Source organism: Barbus barbus, assembly GCF_936440315.1.
Source record: "Barbus barbus genome assembly, chromosome: 16".
NCBI lineage: Eukaryota > Metazoa > Chordata > Actinopteri > Cypriniformes > Cyprinidae > Barbus > Barbus barbus.
In genome coordinates this window covers 9,159,214-9,183,638 of record NC_136744.1, presented here as the reverse complement: position 1 = coordinate 9,183,638, position 24,425 = coordinate 9,159,214, and the positions used below count along the sequence as shown (strand labels likewise).

The 24,425-nt window shown below is 37.0% G+C and overlaps 1 protein-coding gene across 6 annotated transcripts in view; it reads right to left on the bottom strand.

Annotated features, from left to right (window-relative positions):
• LOC306882837 (kinesin light chain 1) overlaps positions 1–23,092 on the bottom strand; it is a 41,308-nt gene extending 18,216 nt beyond the window's left edge. For 4 of the 6 annotated variants that reach the window (XM_079437775.1, XM_079437774.1, XM_079437776.1 and 1 more), the window contains exons 1-8: positions 22,788–23,054; positions 13,190–13,466; positions 13,002–13,067; positions 12,413–12,577; positions 12,235–12,313; positions 9,176–9,401; positions 8,070–8,157; positions 3,431–3,532 (exon numbers count right to left, since the gene is read on the bottom strand). In XM_079437775.1, coding sequence (XP_079293901.1) covers positions 3,431–3,532; positions 8,070–8,157; positions 9,176–9,401; positions 12,235–12,313; positions 12,413–12,577; positions 13,002–13,067; positions 13,190–13,465 — 1,002 coding nt within the window. In that variant the 5' untranslated portion in view covers position 13,466; positions 22,788–23,054. Of the gene's footprint in view, positions 1–3,430; positions 3,533–8,069; positions 8,158–9,175; positions 9,402–12,234; positions 12,314–12,412; positions 12,578–13,001; positions 13,068–13,189; positions 13,467–15,606; positions 15,624–22,787 lie in introns of those variants that run through there. The other 2 variants (XM_079437772.1, XM_079437773.1) reach the window with 2 other exon arrangements.
• Between the last annotated feature and the right edge of the window lie 1,333 nt (positions 23,093–24,425).

Genomic DNA, 24,425 nt, shown 5'->3' with positions numbered 1-24,425 from the left:
TGCAAGATGCAGCAAGTAAAAAGATTTTCAACCTTTTTTCCAGCTCACGTTTGCATTTCACTGTACTACTTTTGCATTGTTATTCTATGCATATGTGCACTAGATTTGACTGCTGCACTTGCGTCTTGCATCTTTTGCTGCACCTTGTGCATGACGCAGCATTTTAAAAGTGAAGTGCTCAAGTTAAAGCACTTGCGTTTTTGCATTCCCCTGTGCTGCTTTTCTAAAGTTTTTCTATGTAAAAATGAGATAGATGGATGTGTTTGGTCTTGTGCATTACATTGTTCTAAAATAATGATGTTCAAAATTTAAATTAGTTCAAATAATAAAAAAAAAAAAACATCTATAGACATCTATTTTTTTTTCCATTACACTACATTGCACTTTTTTTATGCAAAACGCATCCTGTATAAATGGCCCCGGACTCAAAAAAAATACTCGCAAATTAACTGAATATTTTTTTGCAAAAAGCAGCATTTATGACACTTGTGTTGCTAGATTTTAATAGTGATTTAAAATATATTTGAAATGAAATGATTCGTGAAGACAGGCCTTAAGGGTGCTTTTACTGATCATTTGCAGTGAGCATCTCTTTATGGGTCTCCCTCTCTGTGGGTGTCCAGGTGCATGTTGAGAGAAATTGACTGTTCACAGGCAGGGGCTCTGTGACCGTATGCTTACTAGGGTTGTGTTTGAATATTTTGTTGAAAGACAACTACTTCTACCAACACAATATTTTTTATTTAAATCACCACCATCAGTTTCAGATTGAATACACAAGTGCTGGACGGTATTACAGTGATTCTACCATTGTGCCTAAAAGACTTCTATAATAATATGGCATCAGCAATATTATAAAAGACAAATGTTCCTTGTATAACATCTTATAAAACAAACTGTTCTGACTCTCAACTATTTTAAAGAATTGTTCCAATTAGCTGTAAAATGTAAAACTCATATGTGACTGTACATTTCAATGCAGAGTTGCTTTTTTAACACCACACAAGTCTTATGTGAAGAACTTTTTTTAGGTGATGCAAACATCCACATTATTCCAAATAAATATAAGTAATAAAAAGAGATAAAGTGCACCGCATTTGTAAATAAAGCTCACGTGGTTATTTAATACACAATCTACCACATTTAATAGACCACTTATAAATCTTATATTGTTATATACACTCACTGACCACTTACAACTTGCTAGTACCGGGTTGGATCCCCTTTTGCCTTCAGACCTGCCTTAATTCTTCGTGGCATAGATTCAACAAGGTGTTGGAAACATTCCTCAGAGATTTTGGTCCATATTGACATGATAGCATCACGCAGTTGCTGCAGATTTGTCGGCTGCACATCCATGATACGAATCTCCCGTTCCACCACATCCCAAAGGTGCACTATTGGATTGAGATCTGGTGACTCTGGAGGCCATTTGAGTAAAGTGAACTCATTGTCATGTTTAAAAAAACCAAGTCTGAGATGATTTGAACTTTGTGCATTATCCTGCTGGAAGTATCCATCAGAAGATGTGTGCATTGTAGTCATAAAGGGATGAACATGGTAGACTCGGGTAGGCTGTGGCGTTTAAACAATGCTCAGTTGGTACTAAGGGGCCCAAAGTGTGCCAAGAAAATATCCCCCACACCATTACACCACCAGCCTGAACCGTTGAGACAAGGCAGGATGATTTCATGTTCTTTACGGCAAATTCTGACCCTATCATCTGCATGTCGCAGCAGAAAATCGAGACTCATCAGACCAGGCAACGTTTTTCCAATCTTCTATTGCCCAATTTTGGTGAGCCTGTGCGAATTGTAGCCTCCGTTTCCTGTTCTTAGCTGACAGAAGTGGCACCCGGTGTGGTCTTCTGCTGCTGTAGCCCATCTGCTTCAGGGTTCTTTTCAAAAACGCGTCCAATTCTTATTTAGTTTCTGAGAACAGCCCGGTACTGCCGCGAGAGAGCGAGGTCTTGCTTTCCCAGCACACGCACACCTCTCTCTCTGCGTCCGCTCAGTTTATGTTCAACGCGCTGCAGAGAGGAGCAGCGCTTTAATTCAGTTAAACACCGATATTATGTTGCTTCTCTAATTTTACATGCAAGCATAGCCGAAATCACAGCACAGCTATTGTCTTTATCTTGTGTATTTGATTTCATCAGACAACGGTGCGATTATCACCGATTTTTTTGTGTGCAGATTAACATCTTGGAAGTGAGAGCTGGTTATGTTGTCTTAATGGATCACGTTTCAGTCAGTATTTCATATTCATTCCGTTGTCTGACAACAGAAACAGTAAAATATACCAATGAAAACAGTTTTATTGAGAATTTAGCTTCATCAAAATACAGTATGTCGGCAGAGAGGGAAACAAATGTAAAAAAACAAATGATACATGTACATTTTGCATGTTCAGAAGAAGAGCTGCCCTGTCTGCACAGGTTTGTGTAAGTAAATTGCTCAGTGCAAAGAAAGAGAAGTAATGGGAACCTGGTATTTTTTTTGTGTGTCTAATAGACATGAACAAGTTTTTGAAAAACATCTGACCTTTGAAACATGTCTAGACTTCATGCTCTATGTTGACTATGATTTCAATAATAATAAACATACATTTGCATAAAGCATCCATATTTGTCCATGCCCATGGTGATTACAGTATTAAAAACTAATTTAAGGTACATTTAGAACAAATAAAAATGTGAGATTAAGTTGCGATTAATCGCGAGTTAACTCATGACAATCATGCGATTAAATTTGTTAAATCGATTGACAGCCCTTGATCTGTGGCACAGCGGGAGAGAGCAGGAATAGAGTGTATAAGCACACCGTCCTCATCTGCACCAAGAGTGTGTGGCTTCTGCAGGTGTGCTATTCTGCAATGTGCTATTTTTGGATAAGAGAAAAAAGTTGGACAGAGAACTATGGAAGGAGAAGATTACAATAAAACTCCAAGTAGCAGAAAATAGTCTTAAATCGTACACTGAAATCTTAAGTCCTTCTCAATAGGTCCAAGGGAAAAATATGAGTGTCCTATTTTGGAAAGATAGGTGGCAGTCTTCCTGAGTTCTACAAACACAACTTAAAGAGAGGCCTGTGGGTAATTTCAGGTCTTTTAAGTTCACACAGTTTTAGCATTTTAAAAGTCACTGCAGAATAGTAATAACCCCTAAGAAAAGAAATAGGGTTTCTACAGCTTCACTGCTTAGATAAACATGTTTCAAGACTCTTTTCACATCTCTCCTAAGACTAAAATAAGTCAGAGCTTCTGAACATGGCTGCTTTATTCTTTAGTCTTTGAATGAAAGGGATGAAAGGTAGAGAGAGAAAGGCAATGTAAAGAACTTAGAATGCGAGTTCGCAAAACCGACTGGGAATAAAGACTAAAGTTATTAGAAAGTCATACACATGATTCATCAGGTTGACCTCAGACCCACCTTTTCTCTGATCTCCAGTGCCCTTTTACACAGAGGCTCTGCTTCCTTGTACTTCCCTCGTTTGCCATAAAGAACGGCCAGGTTGTTCAATGTGGCAGCCACCTGCATAAACAGGAAAACATAAATATATATTTATATACACAGAGATATTTCAGTCATACAGTTAAAAAAGTCAAATTTAAATAAAACAATTAAAAGAACCACAAATCAACAATTCTGAATTGGTGCAATCATTTATATACAATCAGTCATTTCATCTTGTGGAAAATGATTACTTGCTGGAAATCTGATCAACGTGAAATTTTCCCAGAGTGGGCGGTCTAACACGCATACACAAATAAACACCCTGTGCTGTGCTACAGATGTGTTCTGATCAACCTTTGATTGAGATACCTCAGTGCATGTGAGACACATGTGCGCGTGACAGACAGCAAGGGTGAGAAAAAGGAAAACCAGGGCTGAGTGATATAGCTAAAACATACATACATATATATACACCTATATACAGTGCCCTCCATAAGTATTGGAACAGTAAAGACAAAATTGCTCTGTTGGCTGTGGAGTCAAGACATTTGCAAATATGATTAAAAGATGAATATGAGACAAAACTACAGAATGTAACATTTTATTATTAGCCGTTTCAACACATACATGTTTTACCAAATAAAAAGAACAGCACTTTTAGAGTTCATCCCACTCATTGATGTGAGCATAAGTATTGGGACAGTTGAACATAAGGCAGATATAAAAGATTAAAAGTTTTATATTTATTTAAAGTTTTAGTTGCAGATCCCTTGCGCACAATCACAGCAGTGAGTCTGTGACCCATAGACATCACCAGACTCTTGGTCTCATTCTTTGAAATACTTTTCCCAGCCTTTAATGCAGCCAATCCCAATTGTTGCTTGTTTTGGAGAGTTTCTGCCTTTACTCTCCTCTCCAGCAGGTGAAATTCATGTTCAATCGGATTTAAATCTGGAGATTGACTTGGGCAATCTAAGACTTTCCATTTCTTTGCCCTTATAAATTCCTTGACTGAACTGGCAGGGTGTTTTGGGTCATTGTCCTGATGCAATATGAAGCACTTCCCAATAAATCTGGTGGCATTTTCTTGAATATTGGTAGGCAAGATGGTTTTGTACCCTTCCAAATTCATTCTGCTAATGTCATCATACATTAAGTCATCAGTAAAGTTGAGAGGGCCTGTTCCAGAGGCAGCCATGCATGCCCATGCCATGACACCACCTCCACCATGCTTTACAGATGAGGCTGTCTGTTTGGGATCGTTGCAGTTCCCCTTTTTTTCTCCACATTTTTGCTTTCCCATGACTTAGATAAAGGTTCATCTTTGTCTCATCGGTCCATAAACACAGTTACAAAACTCTTCTGACTCACCTTTGTGCTTTTTTGCAAACTCTAATCTTGCCTTTCTATTTTTGGTGCTGGTCAGAGGTTTGCATCTTGCTGTGTAGCATCTGTAATTCTGTGTCTAAGTCTCCTGAGGACAGTAGATTGTCAGAGCATCACCCCAGCTTTCTGGAAGACACGTCTTTTAGGATTCATTTTCACAGCTTTTATGATTTGTCTGTCATCAACTACTGTTTTCTCAGCAGATCAGGTTGACCAAACTCTTGATTTCTCCATGCCCTTTGTTTTTGCTAGAGCTCTAACTGATTCCTCTTTTCTTTTAGCATCCAAATTGCTTGCTTTTCTCTCAAAGTCAGCTCCCTCATCTTCATCCTGGTTTGTGTGTGTCATCATCGAATACAAGATTCAGAATACAGAAGTAATGGATATAACTGATACGACACATTCCCTGCTTTTAATATCTGAAGAATTAATGCAACAGGACACAGCTGATCACTTAGAAAGACCTGTGAGGAAACTGTTCCAGTACTTATGCTCTCATCAGATAGAGGGATGAAACTCTAAAAGTGCTGAACTTCTTAGCTGGTAAAACATATACAGGTCCTTTTCAAAAAATTAGCATATTGTGATAAAGTTCATTATTTTCTGTAATGTACTGATAAACATTAGACTTTCATATATTTTAGATTCATTACAACACAACTGAAGTAGGTCAAGCCTTTTATTGTTTTAATATTGATGATTTTGGCATACAGCTCATGAAAACCCAAAATTCCTATCTCAAAAAATTAGCATATTTCATCCGACCAATAAAAGAAAAGTGTTTTTAATACAAAAAAAAAAGTCAACCTTCAAATAATTATGTTCAGTTATGCACTCAATACTTGGTCGGGAATCCTTTTGCAGAAATGCCTGCTTCAATGCGGCGTGGCATGGAGGCAATCAGCCTGTGGCACTGCTGAGGTGTTATGGAGGCCCAGGATGCTTCGATAGCGGCCTTAAGCTCATCCAGAGTGTTGGGTCTTGCGTCTCTCAACTTTCTCTTCACAATATCCCACAGATTCTCTATGGGGTTCAGGTCAGGAGAGTTGGCAGGCCAATTGAGCACAGTAATACCATGGTCAGTAAACCATTTACCAGTGGTTTTGGCACTGTGAGCAGGTGCCAGGTCGTGCTGAAAAATGAAATCTTCATCTCCATAAAGCTTTTCAGCAGATGGAAGCATGAAGTGCTCCAAAATCTCCTGATAGCTAGCTGCATTGACCCTGCCCTTGATAAAACACAGTGGACCAACACCAGCATCACTGACTGTGGGTACTTGACACTGGACTTCAGGCATTTTGGCATTTCCCTCTCCCCAGTCTTCCTCCAGACTCTGGCACCTTGATTTCCGAATGACATGCAAAATTTGCTTTCATCCGAAAAAAGTACCTTGGACCACTGAGCAACAGTCCAGTGCTGCTTCTCTGTAGCCCAGGTCAGGCGCTTCTGCCGCTGTTTCTGGTTCAAAAGTGGCTTGACCTGGGGAATGCGGCACCTGTAGCCCATTTCCTGCACACGCCTGTACACGGTGGCTCTGGATGTTTCTACTCCAGACTCAGTCCACTGCTTCCACAGGTCCCCCAAGGTCTGGAATCGGTCCTTCTCCACAATCTTCCTCAGGGTCCGGTCACCTCTTCTCGTTGTGCTGCGTTTTCTGCCACACTTTTTCCTTCCCACAGACTTCCCACTGAGGTGCCTTGATACAGCACTCTGGGAACAGCCTATTCGTTCAGAAATTTCTTTCTGTGTCTTACCCTCTTGCTTGAGGGTGTCCATGATGGCCTTCTGGACAGCAGTCAGGTCGGCAGTCTTACCCATGATTGCGGTTTTGAGTAATGAACCAGGCTGGGAGTTTTTAAAAGCCTCCGGAATCTTTTGCAGGTGTTTAGAGTTAATTAGTTGATTCAGATGATTAGGTTAATAGCTCGTTTAGATAACCTTTTCATGATATGCTAATTTTTTGAGATAGGAATTTTGGGTTTTCATGAGCTGTATGCCAAAATCATCAATATTAAAACAATAAAAGGCTTGAACTACTTCAGTTGTGTTGTAATGAATCTAAAATATATGAAAGTCTAATGTTTATCAGTACATTACAGAAAATAATGAACTTTATCACAATATGCAAATTTTTTGAAAAGGACCTGTATGTGTTGAATCACCCAATAATAAAATGTGACATTCTGTAGTTTTGTCTCATATTCATCTTTTAATCATATTTGTAAATGTCTTGACTCCACAGCCAACAGAGCTATTTTGTCTTTACTGCTCCAATACTTTTGGAGGGCACTGTGTGTATGTGTGTATATATTTTTTGGGAATTGCATTTTTTGGCCTTTTGATTTAGCATATTTGTAATACTATATTTATGCATTTATTCTGAAATGGTGTTAAAAAGGTGGTTTCTTCAATCAGCAGAACCATAATTTCATCAAATAGCCATTTCAGACAAATACTAGATTCAGAATGTTTCATATAAACTCTAAAAAGTAAATGTAAAGTAAATAATCAAGGCATGTTTTCCCCCTACTATTTTTTACTAAATAAATGTAATGAATAATGATATTTAATCATTTTCATTTGTATTCACCAATGTAACAGTACACAGTAATAAACAGCAAACTCTACCAACTTGTATTTTAATAATTAAAATATATTAAAACATTTGAGTAATGCACACAAATAATAAATTCAAGTTTTTAATTGTTCATTGATACAAAAAACCCCCAACTAAACTGAATGCACAGAAATGAATTAAACTGACCAATTCTAACACTAAGTTTTAATAAGAGATAATAAATATTAAAGTAATAAAATTGTGCTTAATATACATTTTCAATTTGTGAGAAAAGGAAGGATTGTGACACCTGTCTGAAAAGTGCGTAAAAATCATTATGAAATTCACTGTCGCTCAATTTCATAATCACCCAGAAAATAATCATAAATCAATTTAGTGAATAATCAATTAGCTTTAGGAAATAGAGAATGAAACAGAGGACAGATCTGTAAGGGGTGTTAAAGTATCTAACCTCTGCAGAGAATTGTGGGATGCTGGTCCTGATGAGAGGGCAAGACATAAGCTTCACATGACAAACTCAAATGTCAGCAGCCTGTGCTGCTTAATTCGATATACATGCAGTATGCACACACACACACACACACACACACACACACAGCAGTGGAGAGCATTAGAGCCAGACACACTGATGAGGGCGGGACGGGTTCTTACCGCAGGGTGGTCTCTGCCCAGGGTCTTCTCTCTGATAGCCAGTGCATCGTTAAGGAGGCTTGCTGCCTCTTTGTATTTATTCTGGTCCCTGAAGAGCAGAAAACACTTTCAATCAATCTACAGCTACTCGTTGTGCAACAAAGGGCTGTTGCTAAGGTCTTCCTGAGAAAAAAACTGTTTCTATGACAACAGGGTGATGGGACAATAAGCCTAATGTCCCTTACCTACATTTCACTGCTGGTTATACTCTGTATAATTGTGTGCGAGACAAATAAAAATCTTGAATCTTGAATCAAATGGCTTGCAAACAGGATATTACCATAGTTTAACAAAAGCTATAGAGGTTCTGAGGCCACTTGTTTGAAGCACTTGTAGATAACATAATGTGGTTTAAGATATTAGAGGTGAACCAAGTGATTTTCCACAAAAAAATTATTTACTGCATATTAAGTTGTTATAGAAGAAAGTATTATAACTTGAAACAAACGACACCACTTTTAAATGACACGCACTGCTGATCAGAAGTTTAGGGTTAGTTTGATTTTTTTAATGTTTTTGAAAGAAGTTTCTTATGCTCACCGAGGTCAAAAATACAATGTTTTGAACAGCCATTTTATATATTTTTTGTGTGAAATAATTTATTCCTGTAATGCAAAGCTGAATATTCAGCATCATTACTCCAGTCTTTAGTGTCACATGATCCATTAGAAACCTTTCTAATATGCTGATTTGATGTGCAAAAAACATGTCTTCTTATTATCAGTGTTGAAAACAGTTGTGCTGCTTACTATTTTTGTGAAAACCGTTATAATATTTTCAGGATTATCTGATGAATAGAAAGTTCAAAAGAACAATATTTATTTGAAACAAACCTTTTTTAGCATTTTAAATGCCTTTACTGTCACTTTTGATCAATTGAATGTGTCCTTGCTGAACAAAAGTATTAATTTTAAACATAAAAAAAAAAAAAAAAAAATATCTTACTGACCCCAAACTTTTGAATGGTAGTGAACAGTACTTGAGACCAACACACTTAAAACTATACAGTAAAGTCAGCTGAGTGGACAGTAAACATATATATTAGAAAGCTGACGTGTTTAGCAGACCTGTAGACGAGGGCGAGAATGTTGAGCATGGTGGCTACATCAGGATGATCGTGTCCAGATGTTTTCTCCAGATCTTCCAGAGCCTGTTTGCAGAGAGGAACGGCCACCTCATACCGGCCCTGAGAGGCGTACTGGATCACCAGGTTGTGGAGGGTTCTGAGACGAGCGGGGATCTCATAACCTCCCTGCTGCGCTGCTGCCGCTGCACTGCTGTGAGGAGGCTGGACTGGAGGGACAAGAGAGACTGAGATATAGTAAAACAATGTATAATACAGGGTAAAAATCCTAAAACTAAATATCGACCAGAAGAATAAATAATAGACCCAAAACAAATGGTGTTCCACACAGTAAAGCAAGCAATATTATAATGCTTTCAAAGGGTGCATCATTTTGGCATTAGGAAATACCAGAATGAACTGTGAAAAGCTCAGTGAAAAATGCTGAAAGATAATATATTTCATTCAACATTGCAAACTATTAATAGTTCTAATTCAAATATCTCATTGCAAATACAACCTATATATTTTGTGCTTATTATAAAATTGTGTTGTTATCTTAGCAACATATAGGTTATATAGGATATTTCTGCTGTAATTATGACAAAGCTTGTTTTCCAATTTATTTTTATTAACAGAAACTTCGAGATTTGATATTAAATTAGTTAACCATGATTCAGTTTCAAGAGGTGGATGCTGTTTAATAAAAACAATAATTAATGAAGGGAGAAAAATATTATTTCAGGTCTACATCTTAATTTCATAGATATTTTCATATGTATTTTTTTTTGTGTTAGATTATTGTAATATATTAATATTTTTCAAAATTTATAAAATAAATAAAAAATGTATAGCAATTTCAAATATTTAATTTACATAATTTAAAGTCATCTTGTGGCCCAGCAGAGGTTTACTCAGGTCCTCAAAAATGGCCCTGGCCCCCTGTTTTGGAACTGCTATTGGAATTTAATAATTTGGTTCTGGAATCAGCTGAAACTGAGTGATCGCTAACAGAGATGCTGCTAATGCCGGGCGTTTAAAAATCATTTAACAGAAGTCATTTCAGGCTTCATTTCAGATGCTGCCAATGTGGACAGCAGCAGACATTTGACTTGGTTTTTCTGGAACAAAGTCTGTGTTTGAGTTAAGATTGAGTTTCTAAGCACTTCTTACTAATACTGTCATTAATTGATAGTTTTGACGTCACGCCCCTATAGGAACGCCCACCTTGCAGGCAAAAAGAAGCTTTGCTCCAAGAAATAATGTAGTAAAACGCAGATATTAAAAGGCGAGGTTCAGTGGACACCTTATTGATGATGTATGTTTTGTACAGGCAAGAGGATGAAGCCAGAATATGAATTTTCCCATAGAAAACCATTAGAAGGAAAACTGAACTGTTAAGCGGATTGCGTTCATATTCAGGCCTCATCTGCTTGCCTGTATAAACTATGCATCATTAATGTGCTGATTACCGAATTTGATCTTTTAATATTACTGTTTTAAATATATTAAGGCACTTTAACTGTTTTTACAACGTTCTGTCGCACTGTTTATGATTAAATTATTGCCGTGGGTGCTTAATATGGATTTTAAATGACCAAAACTTGCATTTTGTTCAGAAATACCTTTGTTTTATTCTTTTGAGAGGTGATCTAAATATTTGCGGCTGTGAAACAGATGGAAAACTGACAGGCTTGTGTAGCAGTTCTATGGATTTTTTTGCCCTCCAAGTCTTTGAGCCGGTCACGTGACTGAAAACTAAAACTAGGCACAAGATCTTACAGCATGTATTTCCCGATTTGAACTTAAGAGCAAAACAAACGTCAAATTAGCCAACTCAAATAAACTAAGAATGATCAAAAACATGGCAAAACGACAGTGAAAGGATTACATTGCCAGCACTTCAGGAATGAGAAGAAGAGATTAATGCGATCTTTCTTAGAGCAGATTAATGTTGGCCTCTTTGGAAACCCCTGCTGGAGATCAATTGCTGCAGGGATGCATCACTGAGAGAAACAGCCGCCTGGCTTTCATGTGTCAGAATGAGGGCTAATCTGAGCACACTCAGGACTCGGCAGTGTCAGCCTGCGACATATGATGCTGCAAACTCCCGTGCACTGGAGCGCTCTCTGCCACAACACGACCCACGCTGCCCTTTGATCCTGCTCCGCAGTCAATGAGCCAATTATCAGGCAGGAGAACAGAGAAAGTGGAGGGGAGGAAAGGAAATAGAAGACAAGAACTCCTGTCTAACAGAAAATAAGGAAAAGAACTGTTGTTTGTTTCCCTTTCCCCATCAATGTAATATTTTTTCACTCTGAAGCAAATTATATTTCAAGGTCATTGAAATCTTTAATTTTCTTCTTTAAAAATGTGCAGTGTTGTACTGTGGTATGGTGATGGTATCAGATGGTGATATCACACTACAGTGAAGTACAGCAAGATACAAAAGTCTAAGACCACATTGATCTGTGATTGTTTCATTTATCCCAGAAATAAATAGTATATTTGTTTTTATATTAAATAAATAAAGAGATTTATCTAATATACACTACTGTTCAAAAATGTGGGGTCATTGAAGTGACTTTAAGAGTCAGGGTCATTAAGAGTAAAGGCTGTTGAATTCACAGGAATAAATTGCATTTTAAAATATATTAAAATAGAAAAGTTATTTTATTATTTTGTAATATTTCACAGCATTGCTGTCTTTACTGTATTTTTGGTCAAATAAATGCAGCCTTGGTAAGCATAAGAGACTTTTCGAAAACAACTGGAAAACCTTACGGACTGCAAAGTTCTGAACAGTAGTGTACATATTTAATTCACATATACATTTTTATTTCTAATTTATTATAGAAATGATTTTTTTTATTACATTAAATTAAATGTACACAAATTTGTAAAAAAAATTTATTAATGGTCTCTGACTTTGCTGAGACTTGTACACCATGAGCCTGAATGGTTACCACTTTTTTATATCATGGTATATCAATGGTACTTCATACCATAGTTTTTTTTTTTTGACTAATTTACTAGACTTAATAGAGCTACTGGGGTACTTACTGCCAGGGCCAGGCTCATCCTGCTCATCTGGGAAAAGATCATCCAGTGTCTCTCTACTGGAATCAGAGTCCTTATCATCCTGATGAGAGTGAGGTGGAGAGAAGCACAGAGTGAGACTTAAGGAAAAAAAACATGCATACAGAGATAAAGGCTCTAGGAATATAAGATCGAGTCTCACTGATGGGCTGAGGTCCTGGTCATATTTCTTGAGCTGGTTCATGAATTCCAGATGTTTCTTCTCCTCCTCCAGCTGGGCCACGCTCTGCTCACTCTTCTGCAGCCGCTGCTGGGTTCCTGCCAGCTCGTCTCTCAGCCACTGGTTCTCCTGACACAGCCTCCGCACCTGGAGAACAGGAAAAGCAGCCTCAGGGCATTTTTACACTAGAGCTTTTAGATTTATTTGTGGGAGCGAATAGCAACAGAGACAGCCCACTTTTTCAGAAAGTATTTTCCTCTTTATTTTTTCCCATGGGCAAAGCCAATGAGTCAAAATGAGCAGCAGACAAAACAATTTTTGGCACCTTCTTTTCCTGAGTGGTTACCTATCTGAAGTGATAGACTGCCGTTAGAACTCATGGCAGTACTCATGCTGATGAAATAAAGGCACCACGACTTGGAGTCAAATAATACAATGTGAAATTCCATGTGAAAATATATCAAATTGGAGTGGATGATGGAGTGAAACCAAACCTGTGTGTCTGACACCAATGAACCTGAGAGCATGGTTTAATTTTTGATGTGCAACAATGTGTGTTTTTGTTTTTTACCTGTGCTCGAAGCTTTTGCTTCTCTGCCTCCACTGCACTCAGGTGCCCTGACAGAGCCATCATCACCTGCACCGAACGATAAAAGAAAGAGAGGGAAAGTAGACATGGTGTTACTATGATTACAAGCAAATTTATTCAAAAAACAAATCACCATTTCATCCCACTTTGGAAGAATTTCCACACTGCACCTGTGCTTCGCTGAGGCCCAGCTCCAGCATCTCCATAGAGCGCTGGATCATGGCTGTCTTTTCCTCAACAGCACGACCCTCCTGGCTCTGTTTGAGGCAGCGCAAGGTCCCCATCAGCCCCTCCAGGATGGCCTGATGTTCTGCACGGAGCGCCTCCAGCCCCTGCATGACCTCCCGTGTCCGACATAGCAGCTCGTCCTGGGACAGCTTCTCTCCAGGGTCCCCCTGCCCGTCCGTCTCCTTCACGCACACCACGCTCGACATGTCCTCACGCATCCTACAGAGAGATACACAATACAAGAATGAGAACAGAAGTCTGGGAACTGTTCCTGTTCAGATGAGTGTGTTTGTATAATTGATCAGACATGAAAAGACACTGAAGGCAATTAAATGAGAGTCGTCTCTTCCTTGTTCTTGTGCCTTGAAACCTTTAAGGAATAACTCAAGTCACTGTAAATGTGAAGTGGCAAAGAAAACTGTGCAAACATCTCTTAGTAAAAGAATGAATTCCCTACCAACTTCCATAAAACACCATGGGAACTGGACCCAGAATGCACTGTAGAGGTTACATGACCAACTGAACCAAACATCTTCTCAAACGGTTTTATTTGCTTTTAATCCAGATTTAGCTTCTGTCACAGCGACAAACACCTACATTGCCTTCTAGAACTTATATAGTAGGACTAGGAACCTATATAATGGCTTGCATGTAGTAAATCTGCTTAGCTCACTTCCAAAGCTTTAAACAATGCTTTAAACAATTTGAAAAAAAAGTCAAATAATGCAATACTAAAATACATCAAATGGGAGCCAAGGAGATGGCATCGAATTTACATTTTGGAGTATCACACCAAAGTTGTGTGCCTAGGTTACCTAGGCACAGATCCCTTCTTTATTTGTCTATGGGATTTTTTTGCTTGTTTGAAAGTATACATCACTTGAGTATACTTTAGTTTTGACGTGAACACTTAGTGTATACCTACAGCTAGAGTTACACATCCACTAATGTGCTCTGCACCAGTGGCACTAGATGGACCCCCCTCGGTAGCTTCTCGAATGGTTAAGCACATGGAATTGGTGGCATAGACCATCGGAGAGAGAGATCACTAATTGTGTACGATTGTGAATTGTGTCTCAATGTACGAGAAGAAAAACGGAAATGACCAAAATAAGAAAATGCCCTTTAAGTCAAGAAGGTACTCATAGTTGCTTGGATTTGGGTCCACCTTTTAGTTTTCCTTTTTGAATGACAAATTTCAGACTACTGCCGTAACTTATTTGGGTTAAAAATGAAATCAATATTTGAACAAGTACATAATCAGCCAGTGTTCAAAACTACCGCCTTACTTTAGCCCGATTCACAACAGTTAGCTTATAATAATGTTTTCTAATTTGAGTGGTACGGGTAGGTTTCCGCAGTTTGCTTTTTTGGTTAAAAGAATTTCTTAATATGAAATTCGAATGGCATGACAATTCGATTAGACCGTACAGAAATTGAAATCTACACGCTAATAAACCTATACTCATTGTCACCCAATGCTAATGTTGTTAACATTAATAATTTGAGAATAAAGTATAACAATAATAATAATTTGCATGGTTTGATGTGATATGAACCGATCGATATGAGCCGTGCCGGAACACCGGATCACAACCCCGTGCACGGAGGATAATTCCGCACAGAGCTGCAATACATAGATTCAAACATAGATGGCTACAAAGAGGTAAAACTTACAGACTGCAGCTTTAACTAGTTGCTTATTAGCATGCATATTACTAGAATATTAGCCATTTATTAGTAGTAATTAAGCACATATTAATGCCATATTCTACATCCCTAAACCTACCCAAAACTTAACAACTACCTTACTAACTATTAATAAGCAGCCCATTAGGAATTTATTGAAGGAAAAATCGTAGTTAATAGTGAATAAGTGTTCCCTATATTTCTACTCACAGGTGCAGAACACACATTGGCTGTGTTTTTGCGGTGTTTTCAAGCGCAACATTTCATCTTAGATGCAGGCGATTTGAGGCAGTCCCACAGTAGGCATCCATTGTCGCTAGTTCTTTAATATTGGTTTGGTTTGTCTGGCCGTTTATCATCAGTTGAAATCATAAGGGTTATGTCTAAGGAAAGTAACAGCGGACTACATAACTTGAGGGATCATTCAAAATCGTAGCACAAACAGTGCATGTTAAGTTACACACTTTCTGTCATAAGTATAATTAATAGTAGTGATGCTTGCTTTCGCAAACACAACAAACATTAAATTCTAAACTAAAACTAAAAGACAAAAAGTAACTTCACTTAGAGGTGCAAAAACAATGCAAGAATTTAAAAGGCTCGTCACTCTTCCCAGCCTGACTCAAAGACACAAAGAAGCTGTCTTTGTTGTTGCCAAGACACCACTCACCTGGTGAGGCAGATCAGCGTTGCCAAGGCAGTGGGTGAGGCACGTTAGAGTAAGCGCACTGGGAGATGCAAAAACCCAAAGAATAAGAAGAGAGAACCTGAGATTGTTGCCCTTTCAAACGCAATACCTCCAGACTAAAGCGAAGATGCTGGGAAACCCCATTTATTGGAAATAAACACGTCTCCACAGCTTTCTTTTCTCTTGTGAATACAAGCGTACAATCTCCTCCCTGCAATGCTGATGTAAAGAAGATGTGGGTCTACGTGCCGCTCCTGAGCTTCAGGCCTGTGCTGTATTCCTGTGGAAGGGGAAATGGGAAGTGAGACGGCAGAGATTCATGTGATCCATAAAGCAACTCGTCGTCTGGCATGTGACAACCACTGGGCAGGAAACACCAGTGCATGACGGGAATCAAAGTACTGATGAATCTGCGGCACAGACTGTTCAGAACAGATACTTTTCATAGCGCTTTTCCAACAAGGACACCCACTCAGATTTTCTTGGTAACAATATATATTAATTTTCATTTCTAATAATAACAAACATATTACATTTCGCTATTGTGGACAAATTTTTATTTTATTTTTTGGTAGAAAAGGAATGCACTGATATTAATATTTCAGCTGATACCAATAAATTATTTTCATGTCTTGTCAAAATGACCAATAAACTACAGATATAAAATTTTTATTTTGGATGCAATAAATTGCGATTAATTTAACGTCCCTAATTGTGATTGTTAGTATAAGATAATGGCAAATGTAATCTAAATATATAAAATAAGAGTGCACAATTAAATATGCATTTAACCAATGCTGATAAAAATAAAATAAAAAAAAACTAGATAATATTGGTAGATATAACTATATGGTACCGATATGGTATCATGCATCTCTACTTTTCAGAGTAAAAAATTAAGCATTTAAACTTATTCAACCAACTTTTAGCCCATTTACTAACATTGAGATAGGGTTATGTAACCTAACATGAAAACTGACTCATATTACATGCAAAAATTGACAAATAAACCTAACAATCTCCTTGTCTTGATTCTGCATAACAATGTGTTTTCAGATGAATTAAAGAACAAAGGCAGCAGGAGGACAGAGGAAGGGCACAGGAAAGATGAGCAAACACACGGCAGGGATGGAGACGCAGATTTCATGCTGTTGTTTGAAATGTAAATGTGCGTTTCAGTGCTTTGTGCTGGGGTTATGCAATCCTTGTTCTTCAAACCGCACAGAATACACTAAATATAACTATATATCATAAGGTAAATGATCATCTCATCAGCATTAAATAATTCTAATGGCCTAATAGAGGACAGACAAAGTTCATAATAGAAAAAAGGAGGTACAGTTTTTAGAAGTTCCACTTGCTTCTATATCCAAAAACCGAGGAAGTAAAAACACTGTATCAACACCTTAACAGAAACATGTTCCTTTTAAAACATATTACAGCCTACTGAATGCCAATTATCAGTTTTGCAATGATTTATTTTTTTAAATAAACCACTGATATTGTGATATTTCCCTTTAATGAGGCGCAGTTTGTTTGTGTTTCACAAGTTTTGACAGTTCAGAGCTCAACAGCTGTCATTAGTTGCAATGTTGTGAATAAAAAGAAGTGCGAATGAGTCAAGCTGCGGCAGAAATCAACATGCGTCTTCATTAAATTTATGTGAAAACAGATATTAAACTCTTACATATTAATTTATTTCTCTAAAAAGGAGCTGTATGTGTTAACATTCATATTAACTAAAAGTAAGACATTAATTGTGATTATTTTAATCTTTTGATAGCCCTGATAAGTCTTCATTTTTGGTTTTATTAAATAGACAGACAGACCTTGAAGCACAGAGAAATTAAAGTTTTCTCCAGACAGGCAGCAGAAAGTGTGTGAAAATCTGACTCAAATCCATTTAGTAGTTCGTAATCTGAGTGTTCAGCAAAAGAAAAAAAATGAATCCATCTGTATGTGGTATTTCAGACTGTCAGATGGGACTTCAAGTAAAGTTTCTTTTCCACAAATGGGTAAGTAACATCACACAAAATTCACAGCTGTGAATTATGCAATATTCACTATTAAGTGAATAGTGAACTATTTTGAACATGCATAAACATGTCAAATTCAGCAATGCCACCTGTGTTTGTTGTTTTGTGCGCATCAGTTGTGCAGCAACATGGCAAGATTTCATGACAGACACGAGTAGAAGGAAGACTGACACTTTTCTGAAGACAAAAGAGCAGTGCGAACAAATCCTAATAGTGTGAGATCATATGAGGACAGATAAATGAAAAACAGGCCTGATCACCACCTACTCAATTACAAACGATGACGATCTGTCCTTTATTACTCAATCTGGAGAGGTTGAGACAGAGCGCTTGAGATGCAGGAATAAATAGAGGAAGTTACGGTTTGAAAGCAGAGAGCTGAAGAGATTGAGCAGGTTGGGTGAAAGGCTCATTACTCAGAGCTGTTAAACTGATAGAAGTATTCTAGCATGACTCACAACCCTGTCCATTGGGAAATACTCTCCTGTGACCTCAGGAGGAAGGGAGTGGGGGTCGAACCTAATGCCTGTAACTATAACAACATCCATGCTGTCAAATCACAGGAAGAGATATTGCTGACATTACAGGAAGGCCACACACCAAGGGAAAAACTGGAGAGATTAAAGGAATAGTTCACCCAAATTCTGCCATTTACTCATTTAAAATCTCCTTTTCTGTGAAAAAAGAAATGACATTTTTAAAGACTATCCTAGTCATTATTTCGGTAACCAATGAATTAACTGAATGAGGACTGAGTCTGTCAAGATTCAAAATTATGGTATCATAATAATCCACACAATAATCCATCCACATTGTATGCTATATTCCAAGCTTTCTAATGTCATGTAACAGCTTTGCATGAGAATCAGAGCAAAATTGAAAGTGTTATTCAATAATTTTGACACCCACCCTGCATCATCATCTAAATAACATGTCAATTTCACTGCGTTTCATTCATGGTTTCACTTCAGACTAACTAAAGTTGTTTTTAGTTTCATCATCTTCAGTGTCCTTTCAGAAATCATTCTAATATTCTGATTTGATGCTCAAGAAACATTTCTTATTAATGTTGAAAACAGTTGTGCTGCTTAATACTTTTGTGGAAACTGCGATACATTTTTTTAAGGATTCTTTGATGAATAAAGTTCAAAAGAACAGCATTTATTTGAAATAAATATCTTTTGTAACATTATGTCTTTTCTGCCACTTTTGATTAATTTAATGCATCCTTGCTGAATGAAAGCATTGATTTCATTTAAATAAAAAAAGTCCAAACTTTTGATCGGTAGTGTATATACTGAGAATGTGAAATCTCAATCTAAAGGATAACTTTGTTGGCAAGAGGTAACATTAACACTGAGTATCTAAGGCTGGTGTCTGTGTCCTCGATAGCCTTGTTTTGCCTTGAGCTAGAGACCACCATGAGAAACATTTAAATGAACTCTGCATCAGAGTGTGATTGCCCTGACACTTCAGTCCAACCCACTCAGCCTCACAGACGCCAGCACTTCTGATTTCTCAAACACTATTGTAAATGTTAGAGCAGAGTCACACTCAAACTTCAACTTCTTTGTTATTTTTCGGGAAACATCTTGATGTCTGTATTTTAAGTATCAGCTGTGCATGAATAAAGAGGAAGAGAAACAGTGTTAGCAGAAAAAATTAATCAAGAAACTCTTGTTGTGTCATTAGTTTTACTGGAGAACCTACAAAATCAGTTTTTTTTGTGGCCAAAACCACCCTAGTGTGAAGACTAGAACATACACTAATACTTAAAAAAAAAAAAAAAAATAGCAGTGAGTTTGTGTTTTTGTACATTTATCGTGATTTTTCCCCAAACATTTTATTAACCAAACCTCTTTGACTTAAAATTATTATTTAAATTGAGAGATTTTTAGTTAATGTTTCAGTGATTAAACACATTTGCATGGTTCTCAGATGCTGATTAAATATTTAATATTATAATAATAATAATAATAATAATAATAATAATATGTAATGTTGTTTCATAAAGTGTTTTATTTTGATTGCTTTTATTTTCATATTTATTTTTAATTGCACATTTTCCATGCTTTTTGTTAATGTAATTATTTATTAAATAATTTTATGAATAATTAACTGAAATAATTTAATTACATAATTAAATTCATAAATCTAAAATAATTATTAATTAGCTTTTCGGTTCCCTCATAAACCACAGTTGTGTCAATTTCAAAATCTACAGACAGCAGAGTCAATGAATAAACGTTTTTAGATTATGTGTGTTTATGTGTGTGTAAACTAATTTCATAAATGTATAAATCTCACCTGTTGTCAGAAACAAAATGCACTTTGCAGGACTATATATTGGAAAATTGCCGCCTGCCTTCTTGATATGAATATCAGCTATAAAACCATTAGCACCACAACAGTAAAGCAACATACATAACCCATAAAACTGTCACATTTCCATCACACAGAAGTCACATCCCACAGATGAACACATTCGGTATAATCGGGCACTTTGCAGCCGCACAAGAGTATGAGTGGCTATAAATTGTACTTATGTTCCTGTGTGAAGCCAAATTTATAACTGTCCCATTGATTACCCAGAGAACCAGCCACCTTCTCATTGAGAAGCCACTGCAGCAGAGCCCGAGCTCGCAGCTGGCCACACATTCACACCGCTCAGAGACTGCATCTCCTTCACCAAAACAAATGCTTTTTCACTGAGCAAAGACAGACTGTATGTCAACTGAGCAGAGCAAGCCATCTGCATACTAACTACAAAAGATCAAGCACCTTGTGCTCAGAAGATTCCAAGCTTTTCATGAAATCAGTTCTTTTTTTATTGAATATTTGGGTTACAGTGGGTTCAACGATATTGGTGAGACAAAGATTGTTTTATTCAAAAAAATTCAAACTAATTCCTTGAAGCACACAATTTCATTTGATACTATTCATCAGTCAACTGGTCTAACAAGCTCCTATTTAAAAGCGTCATCTGAGACCAGCAGAACCAGTTCATTAAGACATGTATTAGAGAATTAGGCAGCTCTTAACAGAGAAAAAGTTAAGAGCCGAGTCATTATTTCAAACGGTTACGAATAAGTTTGAATGCATTTCAGACATACAGGCGCTAGGGCCGGGCGATATGATCAAAAATCCATCTCTCTGTATTTTTTGGCTGATTTGCGGTATACGGTATATATCTCGGTATTTTGTATTTGGATTAAACAAATAAAGTGAATGTAAGCATGTGGGCATATATTATGTGCAAAAAAGGGTTCAAATTACTGAACAAAAAATTAAAAGCCCAGACTAATCGAGTAAAAAGCACAGACTAATCGAGTAAAAAGGCTATTTTGATTACCCCATTACACTTTACAGTTAGTGCCATCATACACGTACACTTGAAGGTTTAAAATTCTACATATTTATAGTCCAACTACAAAAATTTCAGCAAAATGTAGCTATATTTATAGTCAGAGTTATTGCGCTCCTATTTCATTGCGCTCTGCCTGATTTTTACATTTACAGATGGAGAATATACCTGTGAAATGTAAGTTATGCATTAAGGAAAAGAGCAGATCTCAAACACATTAAACAACGCGAGTAGCATCTCTGTCAGAGCATGTGACGCGGCGAGCATGAGCCACTTTAAACTGAAACTATAGGCTTCTATATCTTACGAGTTTTTTAAGCCCTTCATATAAAGCTTGTCACACGTTTAGAACAAATTGTATTATGCACTTTCTCCGCAGCGGTTCAGTCTATGTCCTCCCTAGATATTTTTTTTTCTGATGCGCTCGTATCAAACTACTGTATATCCATATTATCGGTATTACTTCATACCGTATTGCTTATAAAAAATATATTGATATATCGTACAAACTCGATATACCACCCAGCCCTAACAGGTACATCTCAAAAAATGTGAATATCGTGAAAAAGTTCATTTTTTCTTGTAACTCATTTCAAAAAGTTCAACTTTCATATATTTTAGATTCATTACATGTAAAGTAAAACATTTCAAAAGTTTTAATTTTGATGATTAGAGCTCACAACTCTAATCCAGTTATCTCAAAATATCAGATCAATCAAAAAAAGGATTTGCAAAACAGAAAAGTTCAAGTTATGTAAAGGTATGTTTAAAAGTATGTTCATTGACGCACTCAGTACTTTGTCAGGGCTCCTTTAGCACAAAAATTCCAGCATCAGTGAGGAATGGCATGGAAGCGATCAGCCTGTGGCACTGCTGAGGCGTCTGGATTGTTGGATCGAGTGTTTCTCATCTTGAAAATATCCCATAGGTTCCATATGGGATTCAGGTCAGGCTTGTTAGCTGGCCAATCAAGCACAGTGATATCATGGTCAGCAAACCACTTAGAAGTGGTTTTGGCACTTTGGGCAGATGCTAATAGTTATTTTATGGGTATTATAATGCCCAATTCAACAAAAACAACTGAAACCTCTTCAATACGGCAAGTGTTCTAATGATTTTGTCCACCACTGTGAGTATATAAATATACATATAGGCCTATACGCATGTATGTGTGTATATATATATATATATATATATATATATATATATATATATATATATATATATATATCAATTACTATTATTATTGCAGAAATACTTTATCACACGCTGTGAAAAGGTTCATAATCTGCTTCCCATTGCAGTGATTTTCATTTTATTAACACTGATATTCTGGTTTGGGGCAGTGGACCTCAATCCTGGAAGACCATAGCACTGCAAAATGTACAGAACCAGATTGAGCACCAATGTTTTAGGGCTGCATCATGAACACATCTTTGGTGCAGTGACTAACAATGAATTAACACAGATGTATTACTGGTTTAACACTGATCTTCTGGATGGTTTAGGGCTGTATCAGACAGCTCTCTGGTGCAGTGACTAACACTCATGGCCTCACTGGGCTTTTGCCTTCCCTTACTCCCTCTCTGACTTAATATCACACGTCTGACTCTCAAAATCAACCCCTGAGCATCCATACAAACCATTTACCAGGTCTAATAAAGAGAAAGCGATGTCTGAATCGTTTAAAAGCGATGTAAACAGTCATTTGGAGCTGAGCGCGTGAGTTAACTGTTAGCTCGTTAGCATGATCAACATCTTACCGTTCTGCGGAGCATCCAGACCACACACAACCGTAACAGGGTTTGTTCCTCCAGACAGTCAATATAACGCTCCGCAGCCTGGTCGAGAGGGTTTGGGGCAGTTGTGTGTGTGTGTCTCCAGTCTTCCGGCGCTCGACGGGGTAGTTCCGGCCACTGACAGTCCTATTCCTCCAGCACGAGCTCAAATCACAGAGTGGCGCAGAGACAATAGACTCATAATCAGAGTCATAATGTGCGACGAAAACACTGTCTGGAGCTGCACTGAGTGAAAATGGCGTTGTTTCTCCAGCAGGTTCCCTCCTCCTCATTATGATGTCATCCCAGGATTAAAGGAGAGCATATTGTTTGATATTTTACTCTGAGATTTTGAGGAGAAATGTGAGAATGTTATACTCTATTTAAATTAGCTGCATTAATTGTTTTTGTTACTTTTGTAACTTATTATTTACTACATTTCATTAATAGCATTTGCCAGATCGAATCCATGTTGCTGTATTTATAAGTTCTTTTCGTTTATACAATTATTAGTAATTATCAGATTACTCAAGCTTTTGATATTAGCTGAAATTATCATTTTTGTCAATTTTACTTTGAACCTTGTAGTTTTATTTAGTAAATTTCATAAACATAAAGCATTTTCCAAATTTCCATTTTTCCAATAATATATATATATATATATATTTCCTCTCTGCCAACAAAAAGTGTCAAAAAAAGCCAATGCAGCAAGCTTTGTGTGTTACCAAGCACTGTGGAGTGACAGAGATTTCTCCTGCTTAAAGCATTTGTTAATCACTCCATCTCCACTCTTGGTTTTACATTTCCATACTCCAGACACACCCTGAGAAATTTGGAAAACCTATTTTTGCTTTTATTCAAAATTTTGTGAATTATTAGCCTAATCTTAATTATCAGCCTATCGTAAACTCTATTTTTATGTACCCCGATATGGCAATTCATGGATTGTATGGTGCTTGTTCTATATTATCTGATTCATAAAAAATAATATACATTACACTGACATAAAATTAGCAAATAATTTATCTTTAAATTAAATATAATTAATTTTAATATCCTGTTTTTTTGTTTTTTACCGAATATTTTTTTCAAAATCATGTTTGATTCACAGACAAACTTTTACCCTATCATTGTTTTAGCTTTAAAATAAATATATTTTTAGGTGTAATGTTAATAAAAAAAAAATAATACTTGGATTAAGATTACGTAGTTAACTAAAAAAATGAAAATTGAAAAACCAAAACCAAATGTCATAATTAAATCACCCTCATGTCATTGCAAATCTGTATTTCTCAAAATATGTTCCACAGAAGAAAACCATGCAAAAAAGGCAGTTTTGTAATAGCACGAGGGTGAGTAAATGTTAATAAAACTTTCAGTTTTGGGTGATCTATCGCTTTAAGACGTGCCTGTAGCTTTCTAAAGGCTTCTATAGAACTGTGCATATTTCCACTCCAAGTGTAGCTGCAGTAACTATCAGGTTTCAAAAGGTTATCAGACTGAGATTATAAACATTGACTGCTTCTCCCGGTCGAAAATTGAGAATGCAAAATCTAGCCTGCTGAGCTGAAAGTGAAGTGACATACAGCCAAGGATGGTGACCCATACTCGGAATTCGTGCTC